Raw genomic sequence first — 16,925 nt, 5'->3', positions numbered from 1 at the left:
TCTTTGATGCCTTCTATTCATATTCAACTTCTCTGGTATTGAAGGAGGTGTTTGTGAAATTTCGGAATTTACCAACTTAAAGTTTATTCACCGGACTTACCAGGTTTGCTTTTGCATACTCGGTAACACTGTCGACATCCCCGGCGATCGTTTCTGTAAACCTTCTTCCTGCCATACCTGCATATCTGTCTAGTCGATCTACAACGCTTCCTTCTGCAAACTGAAGTCAGATGGAAATTGCACAATCACAATAGTTTTATTCTATAGATGGCCCAAAATAACACAATTTGTCAATTGTCAAAACACAATCACGATTTTTTTCATGCTTTTTATAAATATTACACTCAACTGGAGTTTTAGGAGGATTTTTTAACTTTGAGAAATTTCTCTGACATGATAGGGTCCAACTTCAATTTTATTTACCAGACTTACCAGGTTTGCTTTTGCATACTCGGTAACACTGTCGACATCCCCGGCGATCGTTTCTGTAAACCGTCTTCCTGCCGTACCTGCATATCTTTTTGCTTAAGACACAACGCTTCCTTTTGCAACCTGAAGTGTGACGGTAATTATACTCAAGATGGTACAATTTGGATCGTTAAAACACAATCACGATTCTTTGATGCCTTCTATTCATATTCAACTTCTCTGGTATTGAAGGAGGTGTTTGTGAAATTTCGGAATTTACCAACTTAAAGTTTATTCACCGGACTTACCAGGTTTGCTTTTGCATACTCGGTAACACTGTCGACATCCCCGGCGATCGTTTCTGTAAACCTTCTTCCTGCCATACCTGCATATCTGTCTAGTCGATCTACAACGCTTCCTTCTGCAAACTGAAGTCAGATGGAAATTGCACAATCACAATAGTTTAATTCTATAGATGGCCCAAAATAACACAATTTGTCAATCGTCAAAACACAATCACGATTTTTTTCATGCTTTTTATAAATATTACACTCAACTGGAGTTTTAGGAGGATTTTTTAACTTTGAGAAATTTCTCTGACATGATAGGGTCCAACTTCAATTTTATTTACCAGACTTACCAGGTTTGCTTTTGCATACTCGGTAACACTGTCGACATCCCTGGCGATCGTTTCTGTAAACCGTCTTCCTGCCGTACCTGCATATCTTTTTGCTTAAGACACAACGCTTCCTTTTGCAACCTGAAGTGTGACGGTAATTATACTCACGATGGTACAATTTGGATCGTTAAAACACAATCACGATTCTTTGATGCCTTCTATTCATATTCAACTTCTCTGGTATTGAAGGAGGTGTTTGTGAAATTTCGGAATTTACCAACTTAAAGTTTATTCACCGGACTTACCAGGTTTGCTTTTGCATACTCGGTAACACTGTCGACATCCCCGGCGATCGTTTCTGTAAACCTTCTTCCTGCCGTACCTGCATATCTGTCTAGTCGATCTACAACGCTTCCTTCTGCACACTGAAGTCAGATGGAAATTGCACAATCACAATAGTTTTATTCTATAGATGGCCCAAGATAACACAATTTGTCAATCGTCAAAATACAATCACGATTTTTTTCATGCTTTTTATAAATATTACACTCAACTGGAGTTTTAGGAGGATTTTTTAACTTTGAGAAATTTCTCTGACATGATAGGGTCCAACTTCAATTTTATTTACCAGACTTACCAGGTTTGCTTTTGCATACTCGGTAACACTGTCGACATCCCTGGCGATCGTTTCTGTAAACCGTCTTACTGCCGTACCTGCATATCTTTTTGCTTAAGACACAACGCTTCCTTTTGCAACCTGAAGTGTGACGGTAATTATACACAAGATGGTACAATTTGGATCGTTAAAACACAATCACGATTCTTTGATGCCTTCTATTCATATTCAACTTCTCTGGTATTGAAGGAGGTGTTTGTGAAATTTCGGAATTTACCAACTTAAAGTTTATTCACCGGACTTACCAGGTTTGCTTTTGCATACTCGGTAACACTGTCGACATCCCCGGCGATCGTTTCTGTAAACCTTCTTCCTGCCATACCTGCATATCTGTCTAGTCGATCTACAACGCTTCCTTCTGCAAACTGAAGTGTGACGGTAATTATACTCAAGATAGTACAATTTGGATCGTTAAAACACAATCACGATTCTTTGATGCCTTATATTCATATTCAACTTCTCCGGTATTGAAGGAAATGTTTGTGAAATTTCGGAATTTACCAACTTAAAGTTTATTCACCGGACTTACCAGGTTTGCTTTTGCATACTCGGTAACACTGTCGACATCCCCGGCGATCGTTTCTGTAAACCTTCTTCCTGCCGTACCTGCATTTCTGTCTAGTCGCTCTACAACGCTTCCTTCTGCAAACTGAAGTCAGATGGAAATTGCACAATCACAATCGTTTTATTCTATAGATGACCCAAGATAACACAATTTGCCAATCGTCAAAACACAATCACGATTTTTTTCATGCTTTTTATAAATATTACACTCAACTGGAGTTTTAGGAGGATTTTTTAACTTTGAGAAATTTCTCTGACATGATAGGGTCCAACTTCAATTTTATTTACCAGACTTACCAGGTTTGCTTTTGCATACTCGGTAGCACTGTCGACATCCCTGGCGATCGTTTCTGTAAACCGTCTTCCTGCCGTACCTGCATATCTTTTTGCTTAAGACACAACGCTTCCTTTTGCAACCTGAAGTGTGACGGTAATTATACTCAAGATAGTACAATTTGGATCGTTAAAACACAATCACGATTCTTTGATGCCTTCTATTCATATTCAACTTCTCTGGTATTGAAGGAGGTGTTTGTGAAATTTCGGAATTTACCAACTTAAAGTTTATTCACCGGACTTACCAGGTTTGCTTTTGCATACTCGGTAACACTGTCGACATCCCCGGCGATCGTTTCTGTAAACCTTCTTCCTGCCATACCTGCATATCTGTCTAGTCGATCTACAACGCTTCCTTCTGCAAACTGAAGTCAGATGGAAATTGCACAATCACAATAGTTTAATTCTATAGATGGCCCAAAATAACACAATTTGTCAATCGTCAAAACACAATCACGATTTTTTTCATGCTTTTTATAAATATTACACTCAACTGGAGTTTTAGGAGGATTTTTTAACTTTGAGAAATTTCTCTGACATGATAGGGTCCAACTTCAATTTTATTTACCAGACTTACCAGGTTTGCTTTTGCATACTCGGTAACACTGTCGACATCCCTGGCGATCGTTTCTGTAAACCGTCTTCCTGCCGTACCTGCATATCTTTTTGCTTAAGACACAACGCTTCCTTTTGCAACCTGAAGTGTGACGGTAATTATACTCACGATGGTACAATTTGGATCGTTAAAACACAATCACGATTCTTTGATGCCTTCTATTCATATTCAACTTCTCTGGTATTGAAGGAGGTGTTTGTGAAATTTCGGAATTTACCAACTTAAAGTTTATTCACCGGACTTACCAGGTTTGCTTTTGCATACTCGGTAACACTGTCGACATCCCCGGCGATCGTTTCTGTAAACCTTCTTCCTGCCGTACCTGCATATCTGTCTAGTCGATCTACAACGCTTCCTTCTGCACACTGAAGTCAGATGGAAATTGCACAATCACAATAGTTTTATTCTATAGATGGCCCAAGATAACACAATTTGTCAATCGTCAAAATACAATCACGATTTTTTTCATGCTTTTTATAAATATTACACTCAACTGGAGTTTTAGGAGGATTTTTTAACTTTGAGAAATTTCTCTGACATGATAGGGTCCAACTTCAATTTTATTTACCAGACTTACCAGGTTTGCTTTTGCATACTCGGTAACACTGTCGACATCCCTGGCGATCGTTTCTGTAAACCGTCTTACTGCCGTACCTGCATATCTTTTTGCTTAAGACACAACGCTTCCTTTTGCAACCTGAAGTGTGACGGTAATTATACTCAAGATGGTACAATTTGGATCGTTAAAACACAATCACGATTCTTTGATGCCTTCTATTCATATTCAACTTCTCTGGTATTGAAGGAGATGTTTGTGAAATTTCGGAATTTACCAACTTAAAGTTTATTCACCGGACTTACCAGGTTTGCTTTTGCATACTCGGTAACACTGTCGACATCCCCGGCGATCGTTTCTGTAAACCTTCTTCCTGCCATACCTGCATATCTGTCTAGTCGATCTACAACGCTTCCTTCTGCAAACTGAAGTGTGACGGTAATTATACTCAAGATAGTACAATTTGGATCGTTAAAACACAATCACGATTCTTTGATGCCTTCTATTCATATTCAACTTCTCCGGTATTGAAGGAAATGTTTGTGAAATTTCGGAATTTACCAACTTAAAGTTTATTCACCGGACTTACCAGGTTTGCTTTTGCATACTCGGTAACACTGTCGACATCCCCGGCGATCGTTTCTGTAAACCTTCTTCCTGCCGTACCTGCATTTCTGTCTAGTCGCTCTACAACGCTTCCTTCTGCAAACTGAAGTCAGATGGAAATTGCACAATCACAATCGTTTTATTCTATAGATGACCCAAGATAACACAATTTGCCAATCGTCAAAACACAATCACGATTTTTTTCATGCTTTTTATAAATATTACACTCAACTGGAGTTTTAGGAGGATTTTTTAACTTTGAGAAATTTCTCTGACATGATAGGGTCCAACTTCAATTTTATTTACCAGACTTACCAGGTTTGCTTTTGCATACTCGGTAGCACTGTCGACATCCCTGGCGATCGTTTCTGTAAACCGTCTTCCTGCCGTACCTGCATATCTTTTTGCTTAAGACACAACGCTTCCTTTTGCAACCTGAAGTGTGACGGTAATTATACTCAAGATAGTACAATTTGGATCGTTAAAACACAATCACGATTCTTTGATGCCTTCTATTCATATTCAACTTCTCCGGTATTGAAGGAGATGTTTGTGAAATTTCGGAATTTACCAACTTAAAGTTTATTCACCGGACTTACCAGGTTTGCTTTTGCATACTCGGTAACACTGTCGACATCCCCGGCGATCGTTTCTGTAAACCTTCTTCCTGCCATACCTGCATATCTGTCTAGTCGATCTACAACGCTTCCTTCTGCAAACTGAAGTCAGATGGAAATTGCACAATCACAATAGTTTTATTCTATAGATGGCCCAAAATAACACAATTTGTCAATCGTCAAAACACAATCACGATTTTTTTCATGCTTTTTATAAATATTACACTCAACTGGAGTTTTAGGAGGATTTTTTAACTTTGAGAAATTTCTCTGACATGATAGGGTCCAACTTCAATTTTATTTACCAGACTTACCAGGTTTGCTTTTGCATACTCGGTAGCACTGTCGACATCCCTGGCGATCGTTTCTGTAAACCGTCTTCCTGCCGTACCTGCATATCTTTTTGCTTAAGACACAACGCTTCCTTTTGCAACCTGAAGTGTGACGGTAATTATACTCAAGATGGTACAATTTGGATCGTTAAAACACAATCACGATTCTTTGATGCCTTCTATTCATATTCAACTTCTCTGGTATTGAAGGAGATGTTTGTGAAATTTCGGAATTTACCAACTTAAAGTTTATTCACCGGACTTACCAGGTTTGCTTTTGCATACTCGGTAACACTGTCGACATCCCCGGCGATCGTTTCTGTAAACCTTCTTCCTGCCATACCTGCATATCTGTCTAGTCGATCTGCAACGCTTCCTTCTGCAAACTGAAGTGTGACGGTAATTATACTCAAGATAGTACAATTTGGATCGTTAAAACACAATCACGATTCTTTGATGCCTTCTATTCATATTCAACTTCTCCGGTATTGAAGGAGATGTTTGTGAAATTTCGGAATTTACCAACTTAAAGTTTATTCACCGGACTTACCAGGTTTGCTTTTGCATACTCGGTAACACTGTCGACATCCCTGGCGATCGTTTCTGTAAACCGTCTTCCTGCCGTACCTGCATATCTTTTTGCTTAAGACACAACGCTTCCTTTTGCAACCTGAAGTGTGACGGTAATTATACTCAAGATAGTACAATTTGGATCGTTAAAACACAATCACGATTCTTTGATGCCTTCTATTCATATTCAACTTCTCCGGTATTGAAGGAGATGTTTGTGAAATTTCGGAATTTACCAACTTAAAGTTTATTCACCGGACTTACCAGGTTTGCTTTTGCATACTCGGTAACACTGTCGGCATCCCCGGCGATCGTTTCTGTAAACCTTCTTCCTGCCATACCTGCATATCTGTCTAGTCGATCTACAACGCTTCCTTCTGCAAACTGAAGTCAGATGGAAATTGCACAATCACAATAGTTTTATTCTATAGATGGCCCAAAATAACACAATTTGTCAATCGTCAAAACACAATCACGATTTTTTTCATGCTTTTTATAAATATTACACTCAACTGGAGTTTTAGGAGGATTTTTTAACTTTGAGAAATTTCTCTGACATGATAGGGTCCAACTTCAATTTTATTTACCAGACTTACCAGGTTTGCTTTTGCATACTCGGTAACACTGTCGACATCCCTGGCGATCGTTTCTGTAAACCGTCTTCCTGCCGTACCTGCATATCTTTTTGCTTAAGACACAACGCTTCCTTTTGCAACCTGAAGTGTGACGGTAATTATACTCACGATGGTACAATTTGGATCGTTAAAACACAATCACGATTCTTTGATGCCTTCTATTCATATTCAACTTCTCCGGTATTGAAGGAGATGTTTGTGAAATTTCGGAATTTACCAACTTAAAGTTTATTCACCGGACTTACCAGGTTTGCTTTTGCATACTCGGTAACACTGTCGACATCCCCGGCGATCGTTTCTGTAAACCTTCTTCCTGCCATACCTGCATATCTGTCTAGTCGATCTACAACGCTTCCTTCTGCAAACTGAAGTCAGATGGAAATTGCACAATCACAATAGTTTAATTCTATAGATGGCCCAAAATAACACAATTTGTCAATCGTCAAAACACAATCACGATTTTTTTCATGCTTTTTATAAATATTACACTCAACTGGAGTTTTAGGAGGATTTTTTAACTTTGAGAAATTTCTCTGACATGATAGGGTCCAACTTCAATTTTATTTACCAGACTTACCAGGTTTGCTTTTGCATACTCGGTAACACTGTCGACATCCCTGGCGATCGTTTCTGTAAACCGTCTTCCTGCCGTACCTGCATATCTTTTTGCTTAAGACACAACGCTTCCTTTTGCAACCTGAAGTGTGACGGTAATTATACTCACGATGGTACAATTTGGATCGTTAAAACACAATCACGATTCTTTGATGCCTTCTATTCATATTCAACTTCTCTGGTATTGAAGGAGGTGTTTGTGAAATTTCGGAATTTACCAACTTAAAGTTTATTCACCGGACTTACCAGGTTTGCTTTTGCATACTCGGTAACACTGTCGACATCCCCGGCGATCGTTTCTGTAAACCTTCTTCCTGCCGTACCTGCATATCTGTCTAGTCGATCTACAACGCTTCCTTCTGCACACTGAAGTCAGATGGAAATTGCACAATCACAATAGTTTTATTCTATAGATGGCCCAAGATAACACAATTTGTCAATCGTCAAAATACAATCACGATTTTTTTCATGCTTTTTATAAATATTACACTCAACTGGAGTTTTAGGAGGATTTTTTAACTTTGAGAAATTTCTCTGACATGATAGGGTCCAACTTCAATTTTATTTACCAGACTTACCAGGTTTGCTTTTGCATACTCGGTAGCACTGTCGACATCCCTGGCGATCGTTTCTGTAAACCGTCTTCCTGCCGTACCTGCATATCTTTTTGCTTAAGACACAACGCTTCCTTTTGCAACCTGAAGTGTGACGGTAATCATACTCAAGATGGTACAATTTGGATCGTTAAAACACAATCACGATTCTTTGATGCCTTCTATTCATATTCAACTTCTCCGGTATTGAAGGAGGTGTTTGTGAAATTTCGGAATTTACCAACTTAAATTTTATTCACCGGACTTACCAGGTTTGCTTTTGCATACTCGGTAACACTGTCGACATCCCCGGCGATCGTTTCTGTAAACCGTCTTCCTGCCGTACCTGCATATCTGTCTAGTCGATCTGCAACGCTTCCTTCTGCAAACTGAAGTGTGACGGTAATTATACTCAAGATAGTACAATTTGGATCGTTAAAACACAATCACGATTCTTTGATGCCTTCTATTCATATTCAACTTCTCCGGTATTGAAGGAGATGTTTGTGAAATTTCGGAATTTACCAACTTAAAGTTTATTCACCGGACTTACCAGGTTTGCTTTTGCATACTCGGTAACACTGTCGACATCCCCGGCGATCGTTTCTGTAAACCGTCTTCCTGCCGTGCCTGCATATCTGTCTAGTCGATCTACAACGCTTCCTTCTGCAAACTGAAGTAAGATGGAAATTGCACAATCACAATAGTTTTATTCTATAGATGGCCCAAAATAACACAATTTGTCAATCGTCAAAACACAATCACGATTTTTTTCATGCTTTTTATAAATATTACACTCAACTGGAGTTTTAGGAGGATTTTTTAACTTTGAGAAATTTCTCTGACATGATAGGGTCCAACTTCAATTTTATTTACCAGACTTACCAGGTTTGCTTTTGCATAATCGGTAGCACTGTCGACATCCCTGGCGATCGTTTCTGTAAACCGTCTTCCTGCCGTACCTGCATATCTTTTTGCTTAAGACACAACGCTTCCTTTTGCAACCTGAAGTGTGACGGTTATTATACTCAAGATGGTACAATTTGGATCGTTAAAACACAATCACGATTCTTTGATGCCTTCTATTCATATTCAACTTCTCCGGTATTGAAGGAGATGTTTGTGAAATTTCGGAATTTACCAACTTAAAGTTTATTCACCGGACTTACCAGGTTTGCTTTTGCACACTCGGTAACACTGTCGACATCCCCGGCGATCGTTTCTGTAAACCTTCTTCCTGCCATACCTGCATATCTGTCTAGTCGATCTACAACGCTTCCTTCTGCAAACTGAAGTCAGATGGAAATTGCACAATCACAATAGTTTTATTCTATAGATGGCCCAAAATAACACAATTTGTCAATCGTCAAAACACAATCACGATTTTTTTCATGCTTTTTATAAATATTACACTCAACTGGAGTTTTAGGAGGATTTTTTAACTTTGAGAAATTTCTCTGACATGATAGGGTCCAACTTCAATTTTATTTACCAGACTTACCAGGTTTGCTTTTGCATACTCGGTAGCACTGTCGACATCCCTGGCGATCGTTTCTGTAAACCTTCTTCCTGCCGTACCTGCATATCTTTTTGCTTAAGACACAACGCTTCCTTTTGCAACCTGAAGTGTGACGGTAATTATACTCAAGATGGTACAATTTGGATCGTTAAAACACAATCACGATTCTTTGATGCCTTCTATTCATATTCAACTTCTCTGGTATTGAAGGAGGTGTTTGTGAAATTTCGGAATTTACCAACTTAAAGTTTATTCACCGGACTTACCAGGTTTGCTTTTGCATACTCGGTAACACTGTCGACATCCCCGGCGATCGTTTCTGTAAACCGTCTTCCTGCCATACCTGCATATCTGTCTAGTCGATCTGCAACGCTTCCTTCTGCAAACTGAAGTGTGACGGTAATTATACTCAAGATAGTACAATTTGGATCGTTAAAACACAATCACGATTCTTTGATGCCTTCTATTCATATTCAACTTCTCCGGTATTGAAGGAGATGTTTGTGAAATTTCGGAATTTACCAACTTAAAGTTTATTCACCGGACTTACCAGGTTTGCTTTTGCATACTCGGTAACACTGTCGACATCCCCGGCGATCGTTTCTGTAAACCGTCTTCCTGCCATACCTGCATATCTGTCTAGTCGATCTACAACGCTTCCTTCTGCAAACTGAAGTAAGATGTAAATTGCACAATCACAATAGTTTTATTCTATAGATGGCCCAAGATAACACAATTTGTCAATCGTCAAAACACAATCACGATTTTTTTCATGCTTTTTATAAATATTACACTCAACTGGAGTTTTAGGAGGATTTTTTAACTTTGAGAAATTTCTCTGACATGATAGGGTCCAACTTCAATTTTATTTACCAGACTTACCAGGTTTGCTTTTGCATACTCGGTAACACTGTCGACATCCCTGGCGATCGTTTCTGTAAACCGTCTTCCTGCCGTACCTGCATATCTTTTTGCTTAAGACACAACGCTTCCTTTTGCAACCTGAAGTGTGACGGTAATTATACTCAAGATGGTACAATTTGGATCGTTAAAACACAATCACGATTCTTTGATGCCTTCTATTCATATTCAACTTCTCTGGTATTGAAGGAGGTGTTTGTGAAATTTCGGAATTTACCAACTTAAAGTTTATTCACCGGACTTACCAGGTTTGCTTTTGCATACTCGGTAACACTGTCGACATCCCCGGCGATCGTTTCTGTAAACCTTCTTCCTGCCATACCTGCATATCTGTCTAGTCGATCTGCAACGCTTCCTTCTGCAAACTGAAGTGTGACGGTAATTATACTCAAGATAGTACAATTTGGATCGCTAAAACACAATCACGATTCTTTGATGCCTTCTATTCATATTCAACTTCTCCGGTATTGAAGGAGGTGTTTGTGAAATTTCGGAATTTACCAACTTAAAGTTTATTCACCGGACTTACCAGGTTTGCTTTTGCATACTCGGTAACACTGTCGACATCCCCGGCGATCGTTTCTGTAAACCTTCTTCCTGCCATACCTGCATATCTGTCTAGTCGATCTACAACGCTTCCTTCTGCAAACTGAAGTAAGATGGATATTGCACAATCACAATCGTTTTATTCTATAAATTACCCGAGATAGCACAATTTGTCGATCGTCAAAACACAATCACGATTTTTTTCTTCTCTTCTGTTCATATTAAACTCAGCTGGTTTTAAAGGAGGATTCATGAATTCCGGCAGTTAGCACCGATATTATGGTAGTTCCAAACTTGGAAGTTTATTGGAACTAATACCAGCAGGTTTGCTTTTGGAAATTGTGGTGAGAATCTTTTACATGGATGTTGATCGTTAAAACACATTCGCTAAGTCGAATTGCCCCAGAAAATGCATTTATGGCCAGGGTGTTGCTTCCCAAGTTACGTCTCTCTTTACGTTTTTTTCTTTTTCTATTGTGTTTGCTAATAATTTATGTTATCTATACATTGTGTTGTATCTACAACAATCAATTTTTTGAATTTCCTAGGTGAAATATGATATATCAAAGTATACTAAGGTGTGCTTTAATTAAAACTGAAATTTTGAATACGTGGAAATACACGAAACTACTGGTGCAGGACTGGACAGGAAAAATACAGTTATCCAGTCCATTAAAAGAGAATAAAGGGTGTAAGTGTTGACTGGTTATAACAGTACAAAAAGGGATTGTACAACATAAATTAAATCGCGATTGCATTACAAAATCGAGTGTCTAAAGGAAGAATTATTTACACCTTGATGTACATGTACATGTACATGACCTGAATCAATAACTCACGGATTGGATGTTTGATGCATCGCAATTTCCCTCCAACGAATAAAAGATTGAATCCTCTGCTGCATTCTGTATGAAAGGGAAAGGAAGATTATATTAATAAACATTATCGGGGCTTGTGGTAAGACATGATAGAAGTTCAAAATCAATTTTAGGTTAGACGTTGTCACAAAACGTTGCATTCTTACATGCATGTCAAACGTTTCTTGAGTACGTTATTTTAAACGTCCGATACAGTATGCGAGAATTGCTGATGGTACGGAGTTTCTCGGAGTAGGATCGGAGGGGGTTATCAAATTTTGCCAACACAGATATAGGCTATAGTGTACTCACTTTTACTGCATTTCCACCCTCCCTTGAAATATGTTCGACGGTAACCAACTCCGCATCCTGAAGAGATAATTTTTTAAACGTTTTGCTAAGGCAGACATCAAATGTCTCTGCAGACAAAATCGAATCCATCATTACATGTTTGGCATTGGTGAAGTGTAATGAATATTAAATATGCAGATAAATCTTCAATGATAAAAACATTTCATTCATCATCGTTCAAATCACTAGTGATTCTGTATTAATCAGATAACTCCGGTAAAAGTATTCGACTCACTGAATGAGTGTCATGAGCATGTATTTTCATCACTCAACTCAACTCACTTGGTTTAAACGCCACTTGGCGCCATTAGAATAATCTCTACTTGTTCTAGGTTCTGAAAACTATGGTCAGTTCCATATAATGTATGTTTAAGCCAGGAGATAAAACACAGCATAAGAGATGTAATCGATTCACGAAGCCGTACAAAATGACTGTGTAACTTACGTCGTATGCATGACCATTTCTCCCTGACATAACTTAGCCGGTAACCACGTCCGCATCCTAGAAAGAGAAAATGCCGGTTCATTTCATGTAAGGCCACATTGTTAAATCAGCGAAAAATGCCTGAATATGAGTTTATACAAAACAATAGACACGCTATGATTCAAAAGCAGTTGTGACAGGGATCTTGGTCACCACTTACGCAGAACACATGGGTACTAAATTTACGATTACTCAGATTGGGTATACGTGCAGGTCATAAAAAGGTCTCATATCCTATTTTTTATGTACTTATCTAAACGAGACGATTTATTTGAGGAAACAAATTGATAACTCACGGTTAATGCATCTCCATACCCCGTTGAAGAAAACACGGCGGAAACCACGGGGACAACCTTAGAAGAGAAAACTCATTGTTTAGTCAGGGGTCTATCAATTGTTCAAATCCAGTATCATGATAACCATTGTCAACGCACGCATCACAGTTTAGTTATTTGACGACTACGCGGAAATATTCAACGTATAAGATGAGACAATGGATGAAAACAGGTGTATATATATATATGAGATTACCGCTTGAAACATGCATGGCTTACTAAACGAGGAAACCAACGGATAACTCACGTTTAACGCATTTCCATTTTCCTAGAACGAATACACGTCTGAAACCCTTGCGACATCCTAAAAATTTTTATAAGAATATTTGTTAATTGGGAATTGGGTTTTTCACATTTTTATTTGTTTTCATGCTTTCGAAAGATTCCCATTGATCAGCGTACCAAAAGAAACAGGGTGTTTCATCAAGATACTGCTCGTGAAAGTAGCCATCTTACTTGAAGGACAAGATTAATCTATGAGAAAACGTGTATTATCATCAAAGGAAAGTTATTTGTGAAATCCGAAAAAAGGAGGTTTATAGAAGTATGATATGAGCTTATACATGTAACTAACCGAAGCGTCTGACGCATTTCCATCTTCCTGAACTAAAGACATGTTGGTAACCACTGCCGCATTCTGAAGAAACAAAAACAGATTAGTTACAGGATCCCATCATGAGTACACAGTCCTTGGACAATCATAATGTTAATAACGCTAACATAACTCCGTGGAGCAGCAGAAACGTTTATTGGCCAAATTTTGAGTTCATACGTTTGCCAGTGCTTTCTGATCTTAAGATGAAAGTAATACAAGGTGACTTATTTCGCCTTCTATACCTTTAGTACTTCAATTTAATTTCATGTTTATCATCATAGTTTTATGCTCTGTGGATTACTGTAAACTGACAGAACATGAAATTTGGAGGGAAAATAACAAATTTTCAAGTTTTAAGCACCTTGACTTTCTACTATACCGTGCGGGCACGTCTGGTTTCGTTATCCGTTGTGTTATTTTTCGCCTTACTGCGCTCAAACAAAACTGTCAACACATGCGTTAATTTAAGAAAGCAGATGATACTCACTTAGTAGGCATTGCCATTGACTTCCGTTGTATCGGCGAACGTAACCGCGGGAGCATGCAGTTCCTCGACAACAGACTAAGCGTCCTGGGCAAACTCCTTTCACAGGTATGCGGCGTTTACAGGCATTGACGCCCTTACACTGGCCGCCTCGGCTTCTGCACTTAAATTCTACACAAGAGCAAAAAAATAAGGGACAAATCTATAATCGATATATACTTAAACATACATCAAGTACTGTTAAGATTCTGAATTTCATATATTCAAGCTCTTAAGACTTTCAAACAACTGTCAGATTATTGAGTAACCTACCGGCTTATTTTACTTAAAGTCAAGTTATCGATCCATTGTATAAACGTCCCTGCTGTCACATTTTTGATTTGATATGATATTATGTACTACGCTTTGATTGTATTTCATTGCATTTCATTCGAATCTCACAGATGCACGTGTATATTTCTCAAATCACCGTAATGTCTAATGATTAGTTACTTCAGTTTTGTTTACTTTTAATTAGTTTTATTAAGTTAAGTTTATTTAGATTAGGTTAGGTTAGGTTAGGTTAGGTTAGGTTAGGTTAGGTTAGGTTAGGTTAGGTTAGGTTAGGTTAGGTTAGGTTAGGTTAGGTTAGGTTAGGTTAGGTTAGGTTAGGTTAGGTTAGGTTAGGTTAGGTTAGGTTAGGTTAGGTTAGGTTAGGTTAGGTTAGGTTAGGTTAGGTTAGGTTAGGTTAGGTTAGGTTAGGTTTTAATCAATAAAGACAACCGTGTGTGTTGTCTGTTTTGCATACCTCGTGATCGGCATCGACCTGAAACACAAAATTTAAAAACGTGATGTGGGCGGTGGCATATACTGGTTTACGAGTTCGACTCTCCATCCCAGCGCCAAAGGCTCAGAATTCCAGTTTCATTGCTCTCATGTTGCACTCATGTCATAGAAAGGGCGACTCTTTCCGCCGGGGTCTCTGGTTTCCTTCTACTTCACATTTCTATAACCCGATATTGTTAACAGAGCTAGTTTACGCTTAACTCTCAACTTGATTTTTTTTTAACTGACAAAATGAAGAACCGTCGTTCGAAAATGTCGGGAACTAGAATTTGAAAAACCTAGGGCTATCCATCAAGTTCAAATTCTTAAATGGTTTGCAATTGCATAAAATTATAAAACTGCAATCATACTTTTAAAATTTTTTAGAAATGTGAGCAAACTCTATATAATACTTACCTAGCTTGGTATACAGATGGTAGGAGCGGTTTCCCTTCTTTTTCAAATCGCAAGCACGGCAGACACGATACTTTAAGGTACACTGCCTTTTCCTGTACTGAACCGCCTTACACCTTCGGTTGAAGCCACAGTAGAGGATGCAAATCTTCAACTTGACGTTCCTCATTGTCCAGATGGTATTTCCGGCGCATTCTGCCTTGCAATGTCGGAACGCACAAGAACAGAGTTCGGCTAAGAGACGAAATAAATTACTTTTAATGTGGTTTTTTGAAGGAAATTGCAAAACTGAACTAGTCGCCTCATATCTCCTCGAAAATAGATTAATAGATGGTTACGGAATGGCTAATGTAGTGCTGAGCTTACACGTTCGTATTTTTTTTTACATATTTTGGACAACAGTCATGAGTTTTCAACTACCGTAGAGCCTCATCAGAGAATTACATTGTCTAGCGCAAAGGGAACTCGTTGAAAGCTTGAGCCTTTCAGTTCACTCATGAGCATCAAGACTGCCTGTGACTCGTATATCAAGATGCAGCATGAAAGACTTCGCAGAACAGCTGACTTCTGAGTGTCGGTGGCAAAACTTACGGTATCCAGTCGGTGTCTTATCGCAGTAGGATTTTTCACCTTCAGCGGCTGCAAAAAATTAATCACAGTGCACTTAAAATGGATCAAACGTTTTCATCATGGATCTACAAAGTAACTTCAATTGTAAATTATTTGCATTTTGTTGGAAAGTCAGATGATGTTGACTTACCCGTCCATGCTGCCAGCACCAGCAGCAAAAATGCTGCCAAAATCGACGAATTCATCTCTCTATTTCCACGACCTATAACAACAAATCTTGTGTAAGTTTGCATCATTTTGACAAAAGACAATTATATTCTGGTAGTGCCTGTAGGTGTATCAAAAATATGCTATATTAGGGTAAATATATTTGTGGTTTAAAGACAAATTAGACGTCACTTGACGCATAAGAACAGAAGAAATATATTTAAGACAAAACATTTACGGCATTTTCGAGAAATCTTGTTTGCCTTGCCAACTTATTCGTTCGATCAAATCATGTCAAGTTTGAACTTTTTTTATAAATCTTTCTGTTGATCCCATGATATAGGGACCAATTCCTCTGTAAATGAGGCCGAAGGTTTATTTAAATAAAGAATTGGGAAAAGTACATATATTACGGGCGGTTAAGTTATAGGAAAAAATTTAGACTTTTGAAAAAATTGAGATGCCAATGTTGGACCAACAAAATGGAGAATAAATGCCTACTTGCAAATGGAAATAAGAAATTTGTAGATTTTGTTTGAAATATTCAAGAAAATAAATTTGGGATGAAAGAATTCAGAGTAAAACTACCTACCAACTTCCGAAGTTTGTTGGTTGACGGTTTCTCGAGAAAGTCTGCTTCTGCTGTCCGTCTCCCTTGACTGGCAAGGTAGAAAGTGAAGTCGCCCAGGCCTGAGACCCAATTTAATAGCCTCATCTTAATTGAATCTGACCGAACAATAGGATGAAGACTGCAAACGCAGCTAATTGATATAATCATGACGTCAAATATTGAAATTATGAAAGGGTATTTGATTCTTCCAGATATGTGCAATTAAGATTTTTAAGATGATACTGCGTTTATTAGTCGGAATTTGACCGATCAATGCCCGCAATTATCAAATCCTGGACGATAGCAATCGCACATCTTGGAATTCCATCACCTGTCCCTCCGCAGATGGCTTCCTAATTACTCTCATAAAGACTGTTTACAGATCGATCTAGATTGGCACATGGAAAGTAAAAAAGAACTGGTTGATAAAATCAAAGTTCTTTCAATTCCATGAGCTAGGCCTGTCGCAGATGGTTTAATAATTA

At 38.4% G+C, this 16,925-nt stretch overlaps 1 protein-coding gene and 1 long non-coding RNA gene across 2 annotated transcripts; both read right to left on the bottom strand.

Annotated features, from left to right (window-relative positions):
- Positions 1-4,411: 4,411 nt before the first annotated feature.
- Positions 4,412-5,427, bottom strand: LOC135497703 (uncharacterized). The gene is made up of 3 exons (XR_010448951.1): positions 5,313-5,427; positions 4,981-5,100; positions 4,412-4,484 (listed from the first exon to the last, which is right to left on the bottom strand). It is a non-coding gene; the product is annotated as an uncharacterized LOC135497703 (long non-coding RNA).
- A 1,691-nt stretch (positions 5,428-7,118) lies between these two features.
- LOC135496766 (uncharacterized) lies at positions 7,119-16,489 on the bottom strand. Its single transcript, XM_064786256.1, has 21 exons — positions 16,423-16,489; positions 15,814-15,885; positions 15,645-15,692; positions 15,057-15,287; positions 14,623-14,640; positions 13,839-14,006; positions 13,331-13,393; positions 13,004-13,060; positions 12,718-12,774; positions 12,383-12,439; positions 11,899-11,955; positions 11,569-11,634; positions 10,713-10,832; positions 10,429-10,548; positions 10,145-10,236; positions 9,890-9,932; positions 9,245-9,321; positions 8,913-9,032; positions 8,013-8,132; positions 7,397-7,516; positions 7,119-7,232 (listed from the first exon to the last, which is right to left on the bottom strand). Exons 2-21 carry the CDS (start codon positions 15,866-15,868, stop codon positions 7,206-7,208), a joined length of 1,716 nt encoding a protein of 571 aa, XP_064642326.1. The 5' UTR covers positions 15,869-15,885; positions 16,423-16,489; the 3' UTR covers positions 7,119-7,205.
- Positions 16,490-16,925: the final 436 nt, after the last annotated feature.

Source organism: Lineus longissimus, chromosome 1 (assembly GCF_910592395.1).
Source record: "Lineus longissimus chromosome 1, tnLinLong1.2, whole genome shotgun sequence".
Lineage (NCBI taxonomy): Eukaryota > Metazoa > Nemertea > Pilidiophora > Heteronemertea > Lineidae > Lineus > Lineus longissimus.
Note: the sequence above shows the minus strand (reverse complement) of the source record. Positions and strands in the feature narration are given on the sequence as shown.

What these genes read in the sequence shown, in the direction of transcription:
- LOC135496766 (XM_064786256.1), bottom strand. Translation starts at nt 15,868, where the DNA reads ATGAATTCGTCGATTTTGGCAGCATTTTTGCTGCTGGTGCTGGCAGCA. An exon ending in AGTATGCAAAAGCAAACCTG is followed by an intron (nt 9,033 to 9,244) that starts GTAAGTCTGGTA and finishes ATCTGACTTCAG; the next exon opens with TTTGCAGAAGGAAGCGTTGT. An exon ending in AGTGTGCAAAAGCAAACCTG is followed by an intron (nt 8,133 to 8,912) that starts GTAAGTCCGGTG and finishes GTCACACTTCAG; the next exon opens with TTTGCAGAAGGAAGCGTTGC.